We start from the raw sequence: 17,764 nt of genomic DNA, 5'->3' as shown, positions 1-17,764 counted from the left end.
AAAAAGGCATTTTGATGAAACTCTGAAATGATCTTAAACATGCAGAAAATACTAAATTCTGTGTCCCTACAAGGATTAGAGTAAAGGAAAGTGAAAACTGGAGGTGTGTGAATTTTTCTTTTGCAGTGTTTGATATGGAGAAATTAAAAAGGAAGAGACTGATGTAATATTATGCAGGCTTGGGAGAAGAAGAAAAGAGGTTTAAGGTCTTCAAAGACAGAAAAACTTTATCATGACTGTAAAATTTGTGAGTCCATGTTTACTTAAATCTGTAAATAGTTTGAAGTCTACTTTTTGTTTTCAGTAGTGCTCTGAAAAAACTGTTGGTAAGCTTTCTTGATATTTGCTGACTTTATACTGGATCTTAGAGGGCTTTATTTGCAGTTACAGTTATTTTCAGTATCCCTGTTCTTGGGTATTTATATATGTTTAATTTCTTCTTGTCTAATACTTGTGTCCTTATTTTCCTTTTTTCAGTATTATAAAAATTCAGTCGTATTTTTGATGGACATGGTTAACATTTTGTCTGTTGTATATATTAAGGGTTTTTTTACCTGAAGATGGAAAAAATCCATCCAGTCCTTTTCATCCCCAAACAGAATCTAGAACATCCAGAAACACTCAAGCCTACCTGCTTTAACACTCAAGCTCACTTGCTTAAATGAAGTTTTCAAACAGTGTCTTATAAAAATTCTCTTGTTTGTGATTCCCTTGGACTGAATTAAGGTGGAACAACAGCAACCAACCAGTTGTACGATTTATTAATACAAAATATAAAATGTAGTTAGATATGATAGCTTGATGGTGATTACTTTAATTGGATAAGCAAGTTCTGTGCCACATGTTATTACTTAGATCTGATCACTATTCAACAAAAAGAAGGGGGGTGGGGAGTGGGGAGAGAGACCACCACCTGTGGGTCCAGTGGTGTCCTTTGGCTCGCTTCACCCTAGGTGTCTTGGTGGTGGGGCTCCCACCTGAGCTTCTGTGGTGGGGGTCCTACCTGAGCGTTCGTTGATTCAAGTGTTATGCTCTCAAGAGAATGCCTCATTTACATACAAAGCAGTTGTGGGTGTGCTCTGTGTGTGCACAAGTCCAATGTGTGAGCAGTGGTCGCAGGGGGTCCTCATCAGCAATCGTGATGGGGGTTAGGCAGCCTCTGCTCTGCACATGAGCAGTTGCCTTATGTTACCACAGAAGTTTGTTTCAGGAAGCGCTAGCTAGACTTTGCCCTCACAAGTCCTAAAACCATTCCATCGTGTACCACCCTGTGGTCTTCTCCAAGCTGAGTGGAACAGCTTTGCACCAGCTCCGTGCTGAGCAGTGTTTAAGGCAATTATCAATGTTTCGGTTCCTTACAGCAGCTCGGTGTTTGAGCTGAAACACTCCTTCATGTATGAAGCGGTTTCTTTTTTGCCTACTGCCTTTGCCATTACCACTGCAGTGGTCCCTTAACTTACTTTGTTTTGTTCTTATAATTAACTGATCTGCAGTTGTTACATTTCATGTTTTTCTCCTTTTCTGCCTCTTACAAGTCCGCTAGAAGAAAGATAACACAGAGAGCTGGAAAGATGTGACAGATACCTGCCTGAGCTATCATGAGATCTCGTCTAAGTCTGTTTCTGTCAGTGTTGTCCATCATTGTCCCAGCTGTCTTCAGAAAAAAACCCCTGGAAAGTATTAAAGACCCTTGAGGATTGTTTCTTTATTTAGGAGATGTATACTATAGAAAACTTAACATAATCCTACAGTTACAGGCCTGTTTCTCATATCTTCTCACAATAAACTTACATTCTTCAACAATCTCTGACCCTAGTGTACTGGGTCTGGCAGAGCCCCACAGCAGCCCTCTTAGTGCTGTGCTTTGTATTGGTGGCTAGAAAAGTGGTGATAACACACCAGGGTTCTGGCCGCTGCTGAGCAGCGCTCACCCAGCATCAAGGCTGTCTCTCCAATCTAGCCGCCTGGTAGGCTGGGGATGGGCAAGATCGTGGGAGGGGACATAGCCAGGACTGCTTCCCCAAAGTGACCAGGGGGATATTCCATACCATATGATGTCTGCTCAGATATAAAAGCTAAGAAAAGGGAGGAGGAAGCGGCGTGGGGGGAGGGGCAGTGTTCATTATTTACTGTGTTTGCCTTCTGGAGCAACCACTACAGGTACTAAAGCCCTGCTTCCTGGGAAGTGGCTAACCATGGCCTGCTGTTGGGAAGTAGAGAATAGAATCTTTTGTTTTCCTTTGCTTCCGTGTGCGTGATTTTTGCAGTTGCTTCATTAAACTGCCATTATCTTGACCCACAAGTTTGGGTTTTTCCATCTTACTTTCTCCACCCTCTGTTCTGCTGGGGAGGGAATTGATACAGTGGTTTGATGGGCACATGGTGTCCAGCCAAGGTCAACCCACCACATCCAGAGAAGAAGAGTCTTGCTGCCACAATTGAGAGACGGGACACGGCTTGATGCAAGCAAATGCCACTTTTAATTAGCCTAATAGCATGATTATATACACACAAGCAATTGTTTCATGTTATTCTGATTGGTCCAAAAACTTGCTTATTCTATAACTGTGTGGCAACTCGCTGAAGATCTCGTGCTAGCTATTTAGCAATTCAGCAACAGTTCAAGACAACAATGTCTGCAGTTCTTGAACCATGTCCTTGAGCAAGCTGACAAACTGACCACCTTATTCCTTGTATAGTCTCAACTTGATACTTAGTCCTTGTTTCTGTACCCTCCAGTAATTTCTCATGTCCCGTATCACCAGGGGTTGTGACCCACAAGCTCGAGCACATTCCTTTCAGCTAACGGATTGTTACTTGTGGTCCTGCTTCCCAGGCCCCCCCCTCCTGCATCTTGCCTCTTGTGTTTCGTTCTCACTTGTTCACAGGCTGGATTAGGGACCTTCTTTCAATTTGTTTCCTCTGAGGAACTAATTTGTTTTCCTTCAGAAACATATCTGTATGCTGTAGAAGCATGTTCTGTAATGTTCCATTACTCTGAAGCAATAGCTGATGGAAATAGGTGTTTACGTGATGTATTGAAGTTAATGGCTTCTGCTGTTTCTTCCTATTCTTGAGTGCTTTCTGACAAACACTTCTGTGAAAGCTGTCAAAATGTTCTTAGCTTTTATCTGAAGAAAAGCTTGCTTTAAGGTCTTCAAAAGCGAGTTTCATTGTCAGGCAAGATATCTGCTTCCCCCCTCTCCCCCGCGCCCCCCCCCCCCCCTCCCAATTTTATTATGAGTCTTGGATTCTTCTCAAAGAGAATATAGGGGTTTTAGGAAGAATAGCTGCAATAGTTTATTAAAAAAAACTTCAGATTTGGTTATGTGATCTAGTTGTGAGGTGGGAGAGTTTTCTGTTAGACTATGCTTCTGCCAGAACTTTTAGTCCAAATGAGGAACTTTCACACAAAAAAATGAGTTTGAGAAAATGTTAGGGAACTGAAAAGCCTTTTAGGTTAGAAAAACCTTCAATTATATCAGAGTTTCTTAATTTTAAACTAAAATATTTGCTGAATCAAACCTGGGTGTGCAGGTTTAAAGAATGTCAATTAGATGATGACACTGCTTAGTTTTTCTTTCCTCCCTATTTCATTTCTTTGGTGCCTTCTCTTAGTCATAGCTAGCATGGACAATAGTAATTTAAAGAATATGTTTCAATCTAGTTTATAAAATGACCTGTGCTGTTTTATGCGCTATAAAAACAAAAGATGCCGGCATTATAAAGGTGTGCAGTGAGTAAAATGAAGCATAAACATGTTATGCATGCATTGCAAACAGTAATGGAATACAGATGCACATAAGAGCTTTAATTTCATAATGAGAGTTATTGTCTTACATCAGGGTGATTAATTATTGAAGAGAATGTAGAAAACAGTCTTCAGAACTCATGACCCTGTTCGTGTTGCTGTTTGATGGTCTGTATGTGTTTCCCTTTTCCTTTTTAAATTCTTAGTTAGGATGAATGCAGAGAGTGGTAACTTCCACCATGAAGGGGTTGTAGGTGGGGAAGAAAGCTGCTGTTTGTTCTTCGTAAGCTGCAACCTCTAGAGGCAGGTTCCTTGTCTTTCCTTCCCAGCTTTTTTCCCCCTTACAGCTGTGGTCTTCCCCTAGCTAAACTACCCTTTTTTTTTTTTTTTTTTTTTTCTCCCCATGGGCTTACTTTCTGGTTCCTGTGATAACATAGAGCTCTAAATAATTTCTATCTTCTGTGTAAAGGTACCCAAATTATATTATTTAAATTGAATATTATGATTGAATATATATTTGTATATATTTGCTGTAGTGGTACTTCACTTGACTGGGATATAATGCTCAGCCAGCCATTTAGCAAGGGGGACCATGTATATTTGACCACTACGTCTCAGTTGCTAATCTCTGCTTTTCTCTGGTGATTGTCTGTCCTGCCTGGAAAGGATTACAAGCATAAATTTAATTAATATCTGGGAGGTTATAATTTTCTAAGTAGGTTGCACTTGAAAACTGGTAATTCTTCTCTCGGGTGATTGGTGATTATCAGTATTTACACTGACAATACGAGTATTTTTTTTCCCCATGTTTTCCCAAAGCGTGCCAAGTACCATGGCCAAAAATAGCTATTTACTTGCCATCTGTCTTTTACTTTGTCACAGTTACTTGGCTTAGATTTTAAAGAATGACAGTAACTACCTTTGGAAAGGTTGTTAGCAGTATTTTCTTCTACATTGTTTTTTTTTTTTTAATAACTGTATTTTTCTTTGTTGTGCTTCTTCAAGGAGAAGCTGAATCAGGTGGAGTGCTCTGGCTGGCTGGGAAGAGATTGCTTTTCCCATGGGGAGCACTGGAGCTTGTTCGGGTCAATAGAGAGGCTGTTGGAGGCCACAGGGTGTGTATGCCAGGCAAGCTCAGAAAAGTAAGCTTGAGCAGGAGCACAGCCTGTCTGCTGGGAGAGGCAGAGAGCAGCAGACAGATTGCAGAGACCCAGAGATTGCAGCTTCCAAGGTACCAAAGGGGACTCAAAGTTTGCTGCCACTCAGGAAGTTATTGACCTAAAAGAAACAAAGCTGGGAAGCAAGGACCTGTCTTGAGGGACATAGTGCAGACTGTGTTCATTGAATACCTTTCTGGAGTCTCCTTCTGACGAGTCTGTTTTTACCAAAACTAGATCATCTCATGAGGTGTAATATTAAAGCAGCTTGATCTCTTTTCCTTCCTGGTTGCATGGGAATCTCTGTGGCTGCCTTAGATAAAAGGCTACCTGTCTTTGTAATACACAATGCCAAGCTCCCTGCATGCTGATAGATAGTTCCCTGAATTTTTTACTCATTTGACTCTTACTACACCATGAATGGTCTCAGATGTCTTCTGCTGGCAGTAGGTGGCCGCAGTGTGTTGTCCTAAACTGAACTGGACTACCCAGAGAGTAACAAAGATCTTTGTGGCTGAAGACTGTTACTCCAGGAATCAGCCTGGGAGCCTGGATCTTCTAAGTATATGCAGCTCTTGCTTTTTCTTGAACTTTATAATTCTGAATTTGTCAACTTTAACCTTAGTGGCTTCTGGCTGGCATAGCTGTCCAGCAGCTTCAGATGTGAAGGGAACAAGCTTTTCAGTTTAAGGCTCATCCTCCTAGCTAGCCACCTTTCTTAAGGAAGCAGCTGGGGCTTTTCACCTGTCAAAGACTGTTCCCCACTGAAAACCTGATGCTGTCTTCCCCTGTTGAATGGATGTTCCTTTTGAAACAGTGAGACCCTCCTCCTTGTCATGGTTTAACGCCAGCTGGCAACTAAGCACCACACAGCTGCTCGCTTACTTTGCCCCAGTGGGATGAGAGAAAGAATTGGGAGAGTAAAAGTGGGAAAACTCCTGAGTTAAGATAAAGACAGTTTAATAAGTAAAGCAAAAGCTGTGCTTGCAAGCAAAGCAAAACAAGGAATTAATTTGCTGCTTCCCATCACAGGCAGGTGTTCTGCAATCTCCAGGAAAGCAGGGCTTCATCATGTGTATGTAAGGGTTACTTGGAAAGATAAATGCCATCGCTCTGTTATAAATTGAGACCACAATAGATCATAATCCAATTAAAATTTTTATTAATTATAGCAAGTAGAATATGAGCAAAACCAGCGCTGGACGACAGGGGAGTCTGCGCTCCGCCAACTGCCGTCCTGAGCAGTTCAAACAGTCCCTTTTTATACCTTTTTTTTTTACTTTCCTGTTCATGAAGTAGTGGAGGTGTTGACCCTTCATTCATATGCACAAGCGGCATCCTGGACACCTGGCGGTTATCTTATCTTTTGTTGCCTAATCTTTACATTGGGCTTAACATAAATCTTAATAAACAATACCCTAGTCCATAGTTTCTTACAGCTCCAAACGTCATCCCTTCCTCCTTCTTCCCCCATTCTTTTTCTTTTATTGCTTATTTTATTCCCCCTCCTTCTTCTTTTATTGCTGAGCATGTCATATGGTGTGGACTATCCCCCTGATCAGTTGAGGTCAGCTGTCATGGCTATGTCCCCTCCCAACTTCGGGTACACCCCCTGCCTACTCACTGGTGTGGTGGTGGGAGAAGCAGAAAAGGCCTTGACTGTATTAGCTCTGCTCAGCAATAACTGAAACATCCCTGTATTATCAACACTGCACAAATCCAAAACATAGCCCCACCCATCCCAGCTACTTGAAGAAAATTAACTCTATCCCAGCCAAAACCAGCACATCCCTCCTCCATCATTTCACGGCTTTAGGGCAACAAAGTTGATACTGTGTGTCTGTCCCTTAGCCAAGCTGCAGAATGCAAAGTCCAAACGTGAGTATTGGCTGTACCTCGGTGTTCTGATGGTACTACAAGACATTTCAAGTAGCATATTAATCTATTCATGTTCATGGTCAATAATTGTAAGAGTTTGACTGTCTTGCTAGATAACAAGCTGTGTAGGCTCTAAGCATCAGGGCAGGTCAGCTCAAGCAGTATTAGGGAAGCGCTTCTGTCCTGTGTATCTTTGTGGGGCTCCTTTCAGGCTTTTATTAAGTATGCTGCTGTTGCTGTGGTTTTAAGGCATGTTGTTGGTCTGTTCCTGTTTGTGCAACTACTTGGGGACCTCCTTCTAAACAGTAGTTGTTTGTGGAGTATGCTGCTTCCTGTCTTTTACATATGAATGTGTTTATGAGCGAAGTGCTTAAAGGGAAATGGAAGGTATGCATCAGTAACTGTACCAGGTTGAACTGGTCCATCCTCATAAATGTTTACGACCCCATCTTCTTCCTTGTTCCCCCAGTTCCTAAAGCTTTGCAGAGCTTTGACTGTCTGCTTATGGTTGCATATAAATATGCATACTTTTATGAGTATTGCTAAAGCAAAGGCTTCTTGGGTTTTGTATGCCTTTCTGTATGAATATCCTCAATGTGAACGATGGCATGGATGACATACTTGGGATTGCAGTTAATTAAAAGGTACTTTCCTGTTTTGTTATTTGCAAATACTTACTCTAGGGAACAAAGATACAATTGTATTATGGGGTCAGAAATCTCTTTACCTTGCACTATATGTGAGTAATGTTTCGGCAGCCAAAACTTTGTGAAGAAATCTTACTTTGAGGCTTCTTACTCTCTTGGAAATGATGCCTAACAAGAGCATTATTCACATGACTCAGTGATCCGGTGTCAATTCCAGTATCAAATGACCTCATCTTTACGAAGGAATAGAAGAGGAAAACTTAACTGTATTGGTTTTTATCCTGCTTCTCAAAGGAACTTACCATTTTGGAGTTCTGTGTAAATGAAAAGTAGTAATTTCACCAGTCTTCATTCACTGGTATGGAATGTGGGAATCACAGTACATATGTGCTCCATTGAACTGCATGTTACAACCTATCTAGTAAAATTATTATTCACTTACCGTTTGTCCATATTTTTATTTTACCTGTTGCCATTCTAAGGATTTTGGAAGTATATAAGAAGTAGATTGAAATACCTTATTAAACTAAATAGTCTTTTGTTTCTTGGAAAATGTTTAAAATGCATCTATGTATTTCTTACTTTAAAAATGATGCCTCTAGGAGATGGGATAAGTGGATATGCGGAGGTGCATCTTGAACAGTCACTTAAAAAGCTATTGTTTGCAGTTCAGCTATACAGTGGAATGGCTTTCTGAGACCAGATTGAAGCTTTGTGAAATCAAGATTATTACTGGAGGCATTAGAATTTCAGGTTAAAATATCTGGGGACTTGTAAGATTATGAACACTTCTGAGTTTGGGGGCTTTTGTCTATACTACTGAGGTGTTTTCTTGACTGATGTAAAAGAAAAATATTCAAGATTAAGGCTTTGGGAGCAGGCTTAAATATTTAATTATTTAGCTCTGTTGTCTGTAGTGGTACTGCTTAACTTTTTAAAAGTGTGTAAAAATTTTCAGTTTGGGGAGAGAAAGCTATATTTTTATTAATTTTTTAAAAGAAACTCCAAAGCTTTTACTGGTTTCAGATCATTAATCACTTCAAAATAAAGTCGCCTTGATCTTGGCAATGAAAAGATACTTGAGCTCCCATTTCCAGAGGAAAATACATTTATAAAAATAATTTAGAACAAAGAAAAACTACTAATGCGTTGATGATTACATACCCCTGCCCCAACATATCCCCTGTTTCCAGCTTCATTCTGGCTGAAGGGCGTTCACTTTCTTTAGAATGTATTCTGGGCTGGAAGAAAGCCTGGATGAAGTATGCTTGTTATCTGAAGGTAACATGATATTTAACAAAAAAGATACCAACAAATCTGTATTTGAGGGTTTTATGCTTCCAGTAAGAATAGTAATGAAACCATGGATGTACTTTTTCACCAGAAAGAACTTCAAAAGAGGTGCTTTTTCTGTTGAATAGAAGCTATGGTGATTTGCTTGTAGTTTTCTCTCCTTTTTATTTTGCTTTTTTGGCCACCCTGAAACACATGGCTGTTGGAAGAATAGCAACATTTAATTATGTTGTTAATTATGGACTGATTTATTTTCAGATCTCGATAGAGAATGACTACCTAGGCCCCAGAAGAATTGAGAGTCTGCAAAAAGAAGATGCTGACTGGCAGAGAAAAGCCCACATGGCTGTGCTTTCTATTCAAGATCTTACAGTTAAATACTTTGAAATAACAGCTAAAACACAGAAAGGTAGTTAATTTCTCCTATTCTATCTGTCAAATAAGATCTCTAAATATTTATTTAATGTTTACCATGTTCTGCAGTGAACTGTAATTTTTTTATCAATGAGGACAATGCAGTTGTTGTTTCAGTTTGGGTTTTATTCTGTGTCTAAGTCTTTCACCAATAAGCCTTTTCAGAACATCACCAGAAGTCAGCAGCATAGAAATTTCAGATAAAAGTTTTGCAACCACTTTCTCAACGTGTTTGTATCAGCTGCACTGTACATTTGCAAAGGATTTAGGGAGCATAGAGTCCCTGATGGATTCTGCCTTCTGTACTAGATATGGCAGACCACCATAGTATGTGTTTATTACCTTTGAATTAATTTCCTTTTCCTGTCTCCCCTGCCTTTCAGTATTTTTTTTCATAGTTCTAAATGTTAAGCAACAGCTCAGTTTAACTACTTGGTGAAAGCTGCTCTGTTCTGAAATCTTCATGGATAGAACCTTGCCATTTCTATGCTTGAAGAACGCAGCAGTTATAGTGAAGAGTTGGTGCAGTAAAACCAGGTCATATGACTTGCTGTGTACATCTATGCTCTCATCGTTGTACCATTTCAACTTAAATAATCAGTTTATAAGGGCAAACACACCTGAGGATGTGGTTTCATTTCTGTTCTTTTAGTTTGACTGTGGGCTACCACTGACAGACTTTGTCCAGCTGTTCTTCCTGCCTGACTGTGGGTCCCTGTTTCTTTCTTTGCCTTGATGATAGTGATTGTGCAACCAGATAAATAAGCAGTACCCCTGGGAGAAAATATTTTTTTGATGGGTAGGTTTCCTGTCATCTCCCTGCATGACTGCTAGATTTGCCTCAAGAGAAGCAGTCACTGTGAAATGATTTCTTTTGGTGATGACCCAAGTTAAGGATAACGTGAAACTCCGCCTTATTTTGAAAAAGTGACTAAACCATTTCAAGCATGTTGGAATGTATTTGATTAGAGCAAATTCTTAGCTGTCTTTAATCATTTTGGTTCCTTTTCTAGTTTGACAAAGACAGCATATAAAATACTGCATTATTTGATAAAGAACATGTATTTAGTTATTTACTTTTTGTTTTGTTCACATGCTTTTTTTACATACAGCAGTCATGATTGTGGGCAAAAACACTTGGAAATGAAATGCCTGGAAACTATTTACAACCATTGACCTTTGGTGTACAGGTTGCTTGCCTGTTTTGTTATGTTTTGGGGTATTTTTGGCCTCCCCTGACCGCTGGGTGGTCTTATATATGAAAATACGAACAGATGGCAGAGGAAAAACACATGAGAACATAAAGGTATTTTTTTATTGCCTAATGACAGCATGTAATACCTTCTAGCACCTGGGGACTGAACACTACCCCTTTGATTGTGTGACTTTGCTTTTGCTTCACAAAGCTAAGTGTACACTATCATATGATGATATTAAAAATGGTGAAAATCTCATGTGTGTCAGCCTAGATGTTGTCTGGGGCTCAAGAACAGAAAATCCGTATCAGGCAAGGAAAGAGACTCATGCTGCTCTGAAGTCTCCCTGAAAAGATTCTCATCAGTCTCTCCATATTAAGATCAAATTATGATTTGCTTAGTTACTTTGAAGTAATTTTCTGAAGCAACCTGCATCTGGAGTTAAAAGATAGATGTTATTTAAATTTAATTTGGTTTTCTACAGAATTGCACTTGAAGTCAAGCTGAAATTTTTGTTTTAAGTTGTAGAGTTTTTTTTCACTCTGCAGATTCATTTAAACTTATGACTGCACTGTGGAGGTTATTAAGGGAAACTACAGACTATTAGCTGATAATTGGCGCTTTCAGAAGCAGGGAAAATTTGGGATGCAGTTTAAGACCACATGGTAGCATTAATAAAGTATTTTTATTAAGTCAAGAATTCTGAACCAGTGTTTCAAGTACTCAGGTACTCTATATTCAGAATGATCCCTCCGTGGATAACTAAAAATGGAATTATAATGATAAAATTATCAACAATTAGGTGATTGCATATTTACATGAATCTTAAGAGTATTTACATCCTGGATTTGACCATTAGTACTCTGTAGAGTGACTACTCCCTGCTAAGAGAAATTTGTGCACTTTTGGATACAAATGTGTTCATCATCTCTGCAGTAGAATCACTAGTGAAGACTGGTAAGCTGTCTGACTCTTCTTCCCTTCTGTAGCTGTGTACGATCGAATGCGAGCAGATCAGAAAAAATTTGGTAAGGCAGCATGGGCAGCAGCAGTGGAACGTATGGAAAAGCTTCAGTATGCAGTTTCTAAGGAGACTTTGCAGTTGATGCGTGCTAAAGAAATCTGTTTGGAGCAGAAGAAACATGCGCTGAAAGAGGAGGTAATTTTTCATTCCAATAAGTAGAAAAAGAAAACATGCAGGAAAAAACCAAACCTTAAAGAGTACTGATGTATTTAAAAAAAAAACAACAAAACAACAAAAAAAAAAACCAACAAAAAATCCCCAAACTTGAAAGTCACCGTTTTTCAGCTTTTAATAGTAAAAGTGTATATTTAAACTTTATTACACTCTACCATGGTAAAATGGAGTTGCAATGTAGGTGTGGTGGGCTTTGTGGCACTTAGTTTTCTCTTCACCTTTTCATGATAGTTGTCCAGGAAGACAGTTTTTTACTGTTTACGTTTACAGCTATCCACTGAGATGAATAAAATAAAGAGAAGGGGCAGGACAGAGATCTGTTGCTATATAATCTTCAGCTGCTATGTAATCTTTAGTTCTGAGGCATGACCACCTTTTTGGAACAGTTCTAACATTCCAGATGGAAGGTATCTGAACGTTAGTAAATATACAGATGACTGACCTGTTGTATTGCACTGTCTGTTTCTGCTTATGCTAATGATTAGGGCAGTCTTCCACAGGGAGTTGTGCTAGTTACAGCTTTCCTGGGGAGTAAATGCATGTATTAAAGTGTGTTTAAATGTCTTAGGAGAAGAAACCTGCATTTACTGGGTTTTACAACACCTCCTCAAAAGCAAAAATGCTACACATCCTCTTTTAAAATTTGCTTTCGTATGGATACTTGGTGCTATGAACACTTTCTGTCATACTAATGTTAATTTACATTCTATCCAATCAGTTGCTTGTTTTTATAGAGCACTTTTCAAATGTTTTAGCAAAATTTGATTAAGCTGGTGGCTCTGTTACGAAAAAGTTAGCTAGAGAACTCATGACTTTAGCACTATATAGACTGGTAGGATTGTAAGCCTGATAAATTATGTGCCTATTTTAGAAGTTCTGTAGAAGAAAGCTTCATCAGCAAGGAAGAGAGAGTACATACAAGAGCCAGAGCATGAAAACAAAGTTTACTCCATTTCAACACCCTTTAGATTTAGAAAGCCAAAGTTGTCTGGAAACCTGAGTTTATCAGGCTGTTGCCATCCTTAGCCAAGAGTTGATGAGAGAAGCCAGCAAAACTAATTGGAAATACTATCTGAAATAAATTCACATCTTTAGAGCAGCTATGCATTGCCTTTTCAGTAGTACATTTTATTTTTCTCCCAGTGGAGATCTTCCATGATTTTTGCTGAATGAAATCTGTCCAGTAAATGAGACTTGATTATTTGTTTTGATATGCAAAAGCATTAGGAGCTGTGTAAGAAAAGGAGAGGTTTGTTGCAGTATGGTGAAAAGCTCTGAACTGAGAGTTTGATGCTTTTTGGGATGGAGAAATGAGGAATGCTTGATGGGCATGCATGGGCACGATGCTTTGGGATGGTGTATTACAAAGTATAGAGAGCTCTGGGTTAAAACATGGTGATGGGGAGTTACGAGGACCAGCTTCTGTTCTGAAACATCCTTTTTTGCTTTGAGAACGTAAAAGCCCCGAGTATGCAAGGTCAAATGTGACAAATGTGACTGGGAATCCCATACTGGTGAAGAAAGGTTGCAGTTTCATCACAAAGAAAGTATTTGCAAAAGTGAAATACCTTCTCTGGCAAGTCATTTAGCTACTAATTTCTAGCCATAGAAGATAAATCCAGGGTATTCCTTTAAAAATAATACTGAAATGCTTGAGAAGCTAATTTATCAAGGTATGACTTGAAGATTAAGACAGAAAGAATGACAATTCATACCAAATACCAGATATAACTGTTTATGAAGGCACTGTTGGTGATCAGCAGGTTGTCTATGGATTTTTGAACATTTAGCCTTGGACAAGAAAAATGTCCCTAAAACCAGTGGTACATCCTTTGGAAGGAGAAAAGATGTTTCTTTCGCTGTCTGAAATTTTTCGAATTGCCCAGGATATTAATAGTAGGCGATTGTCTTAAGCTCTTTTTTTTTTTAATATATCCTGCAATATCATGTCCTGACTATGATCAATTCCTCCTACTTAACTAGTTGGAGAAGTTTTGTTCCACAAGTTGCTAGGTGTAAGTGAGAGCCTGTCTTTTATCAGTGGTCAGTATGCTCCGTGTTTCTCTTAAAATAAATTAGAAATCCTCTGATATCGTTTTCTGTTGGTTTTGAGATGAGCTTTTGTATTCACACTTAGACCTGAGCGTTTTTCTCAATTTTACTCCCTTCTGAGATTTCTCAGACAGCAATAGCAATGAATTAAAATGAGTACTTGAACTAGAGAACAGTCAGGATAAGGAGGTGATTGGTGGCCGTTAACATGGCTTCCCTAAGGGAAAATCATGCCTGACAAATTTGGTGGCCCTCTGTGATGGGGTTACAGCACTGATGGGTGACAGAAGTGTTACAGATGTCATCTACCTGGACTTGTGCAAAGCTTTTGACACCGACCCGCACGACATCCTTGTTTCTAAACTGGAGGGACATGGATTTGAGAGGTGGAGCGCTTGGTGGGTAAGGAATTGGCTGGATGGTCGCACTCAAAGAGCTGCTGTCAGCAGCTCGATGTCCAAGTGGAGGCCGGTCACGAGTGGTATTCCTCAGTGGGAACAAGTGGGACCGGTGCTGTTGGGCCTCTTTGTCAACGATGTGGACAGCTGGATAGAATGCACCCTCAGCAAGACTGCTGAGGACACCAAGCTGAGTGGTGTGGTTGACATGCTGGAGGGAAGGGATGTCGTCCAGAGAGACCTTGACAAGCCTGAGAGGTGGGCCCCAGCCAACCTCATGAGGTTCAACAAGGCCAAGTGCAAGGTCCTGCATGTGGGTTGGGGCAGCCCCCAGGATCAATACAGGCTGGGTGGAGAATGGATCGAGAGCCGGCCTGAGGAGAAGGACTTGGGAGTGTTGGTGGATGAGAAGCTCAACGTGGCCTGACAATGTGAGCTTGCAGCCCACAAAGCCAGCCGAATCCTGGGCTGCACCAAAAGTAGCATGGCCAGCAGGTCAAGGGAGGTGATTCTCCTGTCTACTGTGCTCTGGTGAGACCCCACCTGGAGTGCTGCATTCAGCTCTGGAGCCCCCAAAACACGATGTACATGGGCTTGTTGAAGTGAGTCCAGAGGAGGGCCATGAAGATGACCAGAGGGCTGGAGCAGCTCTCGTATGAAGACAGGCCGGAGAGCTGGGGTTGTTCAGCCTGGAGAAGAGAAGGCTCTGGGAAGACCTTATAGCAACCTTTCAGTATCTGAAAGTGGTGTATAAGAAAGATGTGGACGGACTTTTTAGTACGACCTGTAGTGACAGGACAAGTGGTAATGGTTTTAAACTAAAGGAAGGTAGATTTGGGTTAGATGCCAGGAAGAAATTCTTTACTGTGAGGGTGGTGAGACACTGGAACAGGCTGCCCAGAGCAGCTGTGGGTGCCCCGTCCCTGGAAGTGTGCAGGGCCAGGCTGGATGGGCCTTTGAGCAACCTGGTCTAGTGAAAGGTGACCCTACCCATGGCAGGGGGCTGGAACCTGATGATCTTTAAGATCCTTTCCAACAGAAACTCTTCTATGATTTTATGGTTGATGTGGGGTAGACTGAAACATGGCTTTGTTTTCTGTTTGAACAGTAGCAGATTACGTAAAAGGCTGGATAATCGAAAATCTAATAATGGCTATTTATATATATTGCGAGGGAAAAGTAATACAAATTTTTACAGTGAACTGCAGGTTAATTACTTTGTAATGACAGCAGATGAGAATGACCATGGTCTTACAACCTGGTAGCAACATGATTCAGTCATCAATGCAACAGGGTGATGCAGCAGCAGATGCTCTGTGGTCTGTCAAATCAGTTATTTCCAGTATCAAGAGAAGTGTTAGTGTCACTGAACATGGACTTCAGAGATTTCTTCTGTACCCTTCTTCTACATGTTTCTGATTGGCCAAGAAAGATTAGTTCTAACAGCAGCAGTTACAGGGAGGGCTACCACAATGATGCCAGAACAGTGAGTCTGTTTTACAAAAGGAGGTGAAGTTGTTTTGACAAATGAAGTGATGTCTGAGATGGTACGAAATTGCTCTCCACAAAAGTACTAAATGGGAGTAAATATTACTCAAGAGTAATGTATGTTGCTGTTCAGTATTGGCATAAGAACAAATGGTATCACCTGATTTTGAATACATTAGAACTACGGAAGTAGCTTCCTAGCAGCAAGGAGGGACTATCTGGAACAGACTTCCAGTGTGAGTAATAAACAGAGTTTTGTGGAAGCTTTGTGTTTTGTTTTTATTTTTAGAAAAGCAAAATAAGAACAATAACAACATGGACATTTTTTTAAGAACTCCATTTATGAAAAAGGTTCACTTTAGATTTGTCTGTAAGCATTCCATGGTGATAGAAAGCTAGATTTGATGGCACTCGCTTCTGTATTCCACGTTTGGCTATTTTTCAGTTAATTCCGTCATCTATCCCTTTAGTATGTGTGTTCAAGTTCTTGTCAGAGGCTTTCTCTTCTAACTCATATCTTATTAACAACATAGGGGTTTACAGATGATATGTTTCTGTCTTAGAACTATTAAGAAACTTAAGTTTCTGCTTAAGTTTCTTCACTTGGTATGAATGACATAACAAAGCCTGTAAGGCCCAGAGAGAATAAATTATTTGCTTTAGTTAATGCAGGAAATTGTGGTATAGCAGGAAATTGAACTTGGATCTCCGCAGTTCTACTTCTTTGTCCAACTGCATAATATTTCTTTCCTGTAACGTTCTCTCATGTTGAAGATCTTCATGTTTATTTTGCTGTGTTGATCAGCATGAGAACTACCGAGGGTGCAGCAAATTACTTGCAGATAGCAACTTGTGAGATTAAGAACTGAACCACTTTAAATTTTTTAAGAAAAAATGCTGAAATTTTCCCGAGTGGTGATACTGTTTTGAATTATCACACATAATATAGTATCTCACATAAAATTTCAACATAAATGGTTGAAATTAGAGGTCCTAATTTTTCTTTTTCATGAGGGGCTATTATGTAGCTAGGGTATCTGCCTGAGAACCATACAGTGATACTAATTTTCCCTTGCTGTTGCACCTGAAAACAAATACAGTGGTGCTGTGCCCCTAAAACAGACTAGGTTGTCTGGTCTGCAGCATCTGTGATGTGTGTTTGTAGGGCTAAGATTCAGTTGTCGCACAGGTCCTTTATCAGGCAGACAGCAGTGTAGTTGAGTGAAATACTGAGCTGCTATAACTTCGTAAGCCGATATGTTTGAAGATGACCTATTTATGTCTATTCAGTCTTTATACAAAGTCTATGGGGTTAAGTTAGGGAATATATATTTTTTTAAAGAAAAAATAAGTATAACTGTGTGAATTTCAGTTCACTGACAAATCAGAAGTTCTTAGTTGTGGTAGAAGTTCAAATTACATTGCCTTAATTTTAAACAAAATTCAAAAAACCAAATGAGCAATGAACATTATCCCTCTCATGTGGAAAAACTGCAACGTTCAAGAGAATCAGTCCTTTTGTCTTGAAAATAGCCTCTAATTCACTCCAAATATTCCATCCTTATATCATTTACTGTTCTGGTCACAATTAGTAACTTAACATGAATGCAGAGTGAAAAATTGGCATACAAGATATTTTGGTGTCACACTGGACTGAAACGTAGATGTTACTGATTTTAAGATTTATGAAATTGCTTAAGGACTTACTGAGTCTTTCAGGCTAAGAGTTGATACACAAAAAATGCGTTCAGTAAATATACAGTATAGTAGAAGAAATTTTTAAAATAAATGTTACAAGAATTGATTCACAGGTCTTTTGTCAATCTTAGATAGAAATAAGTGTAATATACAGAACTGTTTCCTTAGTGTTTAACTGAGCTGTGAAATCGCTGTCAATGGATAATGATGCAGGTGTAAAAGCATACATGCTATAAAAAAGGGGGTAGAACATATTTATGAAGTATAATCCAGTAGTCGGTTTTGTATAAAAGGCAGCACTGTGGCTGAAGCTCTGCTGCACAGGGTGCTGGAAGCTGGTGAGATATTTTAGGGAAGTATCACTGCTCTGTCTACTGTTTCATCTTCCTGGATATTTGCAGTTAACCTTTGTCTGAAACAGGTTATTGGGTAAGATGGACCTTAGGTTTAATTCAGTACAGATAATTTTCTGTTTTAGTACAGTTACATTTAAACATGTGTGAGAAACAACTGAGGAAACCTGTTTCTGGGTATTCATTAGAGATACAGTTTTACACCGTGAAGAAACCACCATAGTGTAAAAACATACTAGCA

At 39.6% G+C, this 17,764-nt stretch overlaps 1 protein-coding gene across 2 annotated transcripts in view; it reads left to right on the top strand.

The window, feature by feature from the left end:
- Window positions 1-17,764, top strand: part of JMY (junction mediating and regulatory protein, p53 cofactor) — a 73,093-nt gene that overhangs the window by 28,474 nt on the left and 26,855 nt on the right. The window contains exons 3-4 of one of the 2 annotated variants that reach the window (XM_055699004.1): window positions 8,985-9,135; window positions 11,326-11,495. The exons of the other annotated variant lie outside the window; for it this stretch is intronic. Coding sequence (XP_055554979.1) covers window positions 8,985-9,135; window positions 11,326-11,495 — 321 coding nt within the window. The remainder of the gene's footprint in view (window positions 1-8,984; window positions 9,136-11,325; window positions 11,496-17,764) is intronic. 2 annotated transcript variants of the gene reach the window in all.

Source organism: Falco cherrug, chromosome Z (assembly GCF_023634085.1).
Source record: "Falco cherrug isolate bFalChe1 chromosome Z, bFalChe1.pri, whole genome shotgun sequence".
Classification (NCBI taxonomy): Eukaryota; Metazoa; Chordata; class Aves; order Falconiformes; family Falconidae; genus Falco; species Falco cherrug.
Note: the sequence above shows the minus strand (reverse complement) of the source record. Positions and strands in the feature narration are given on the sequence as shown.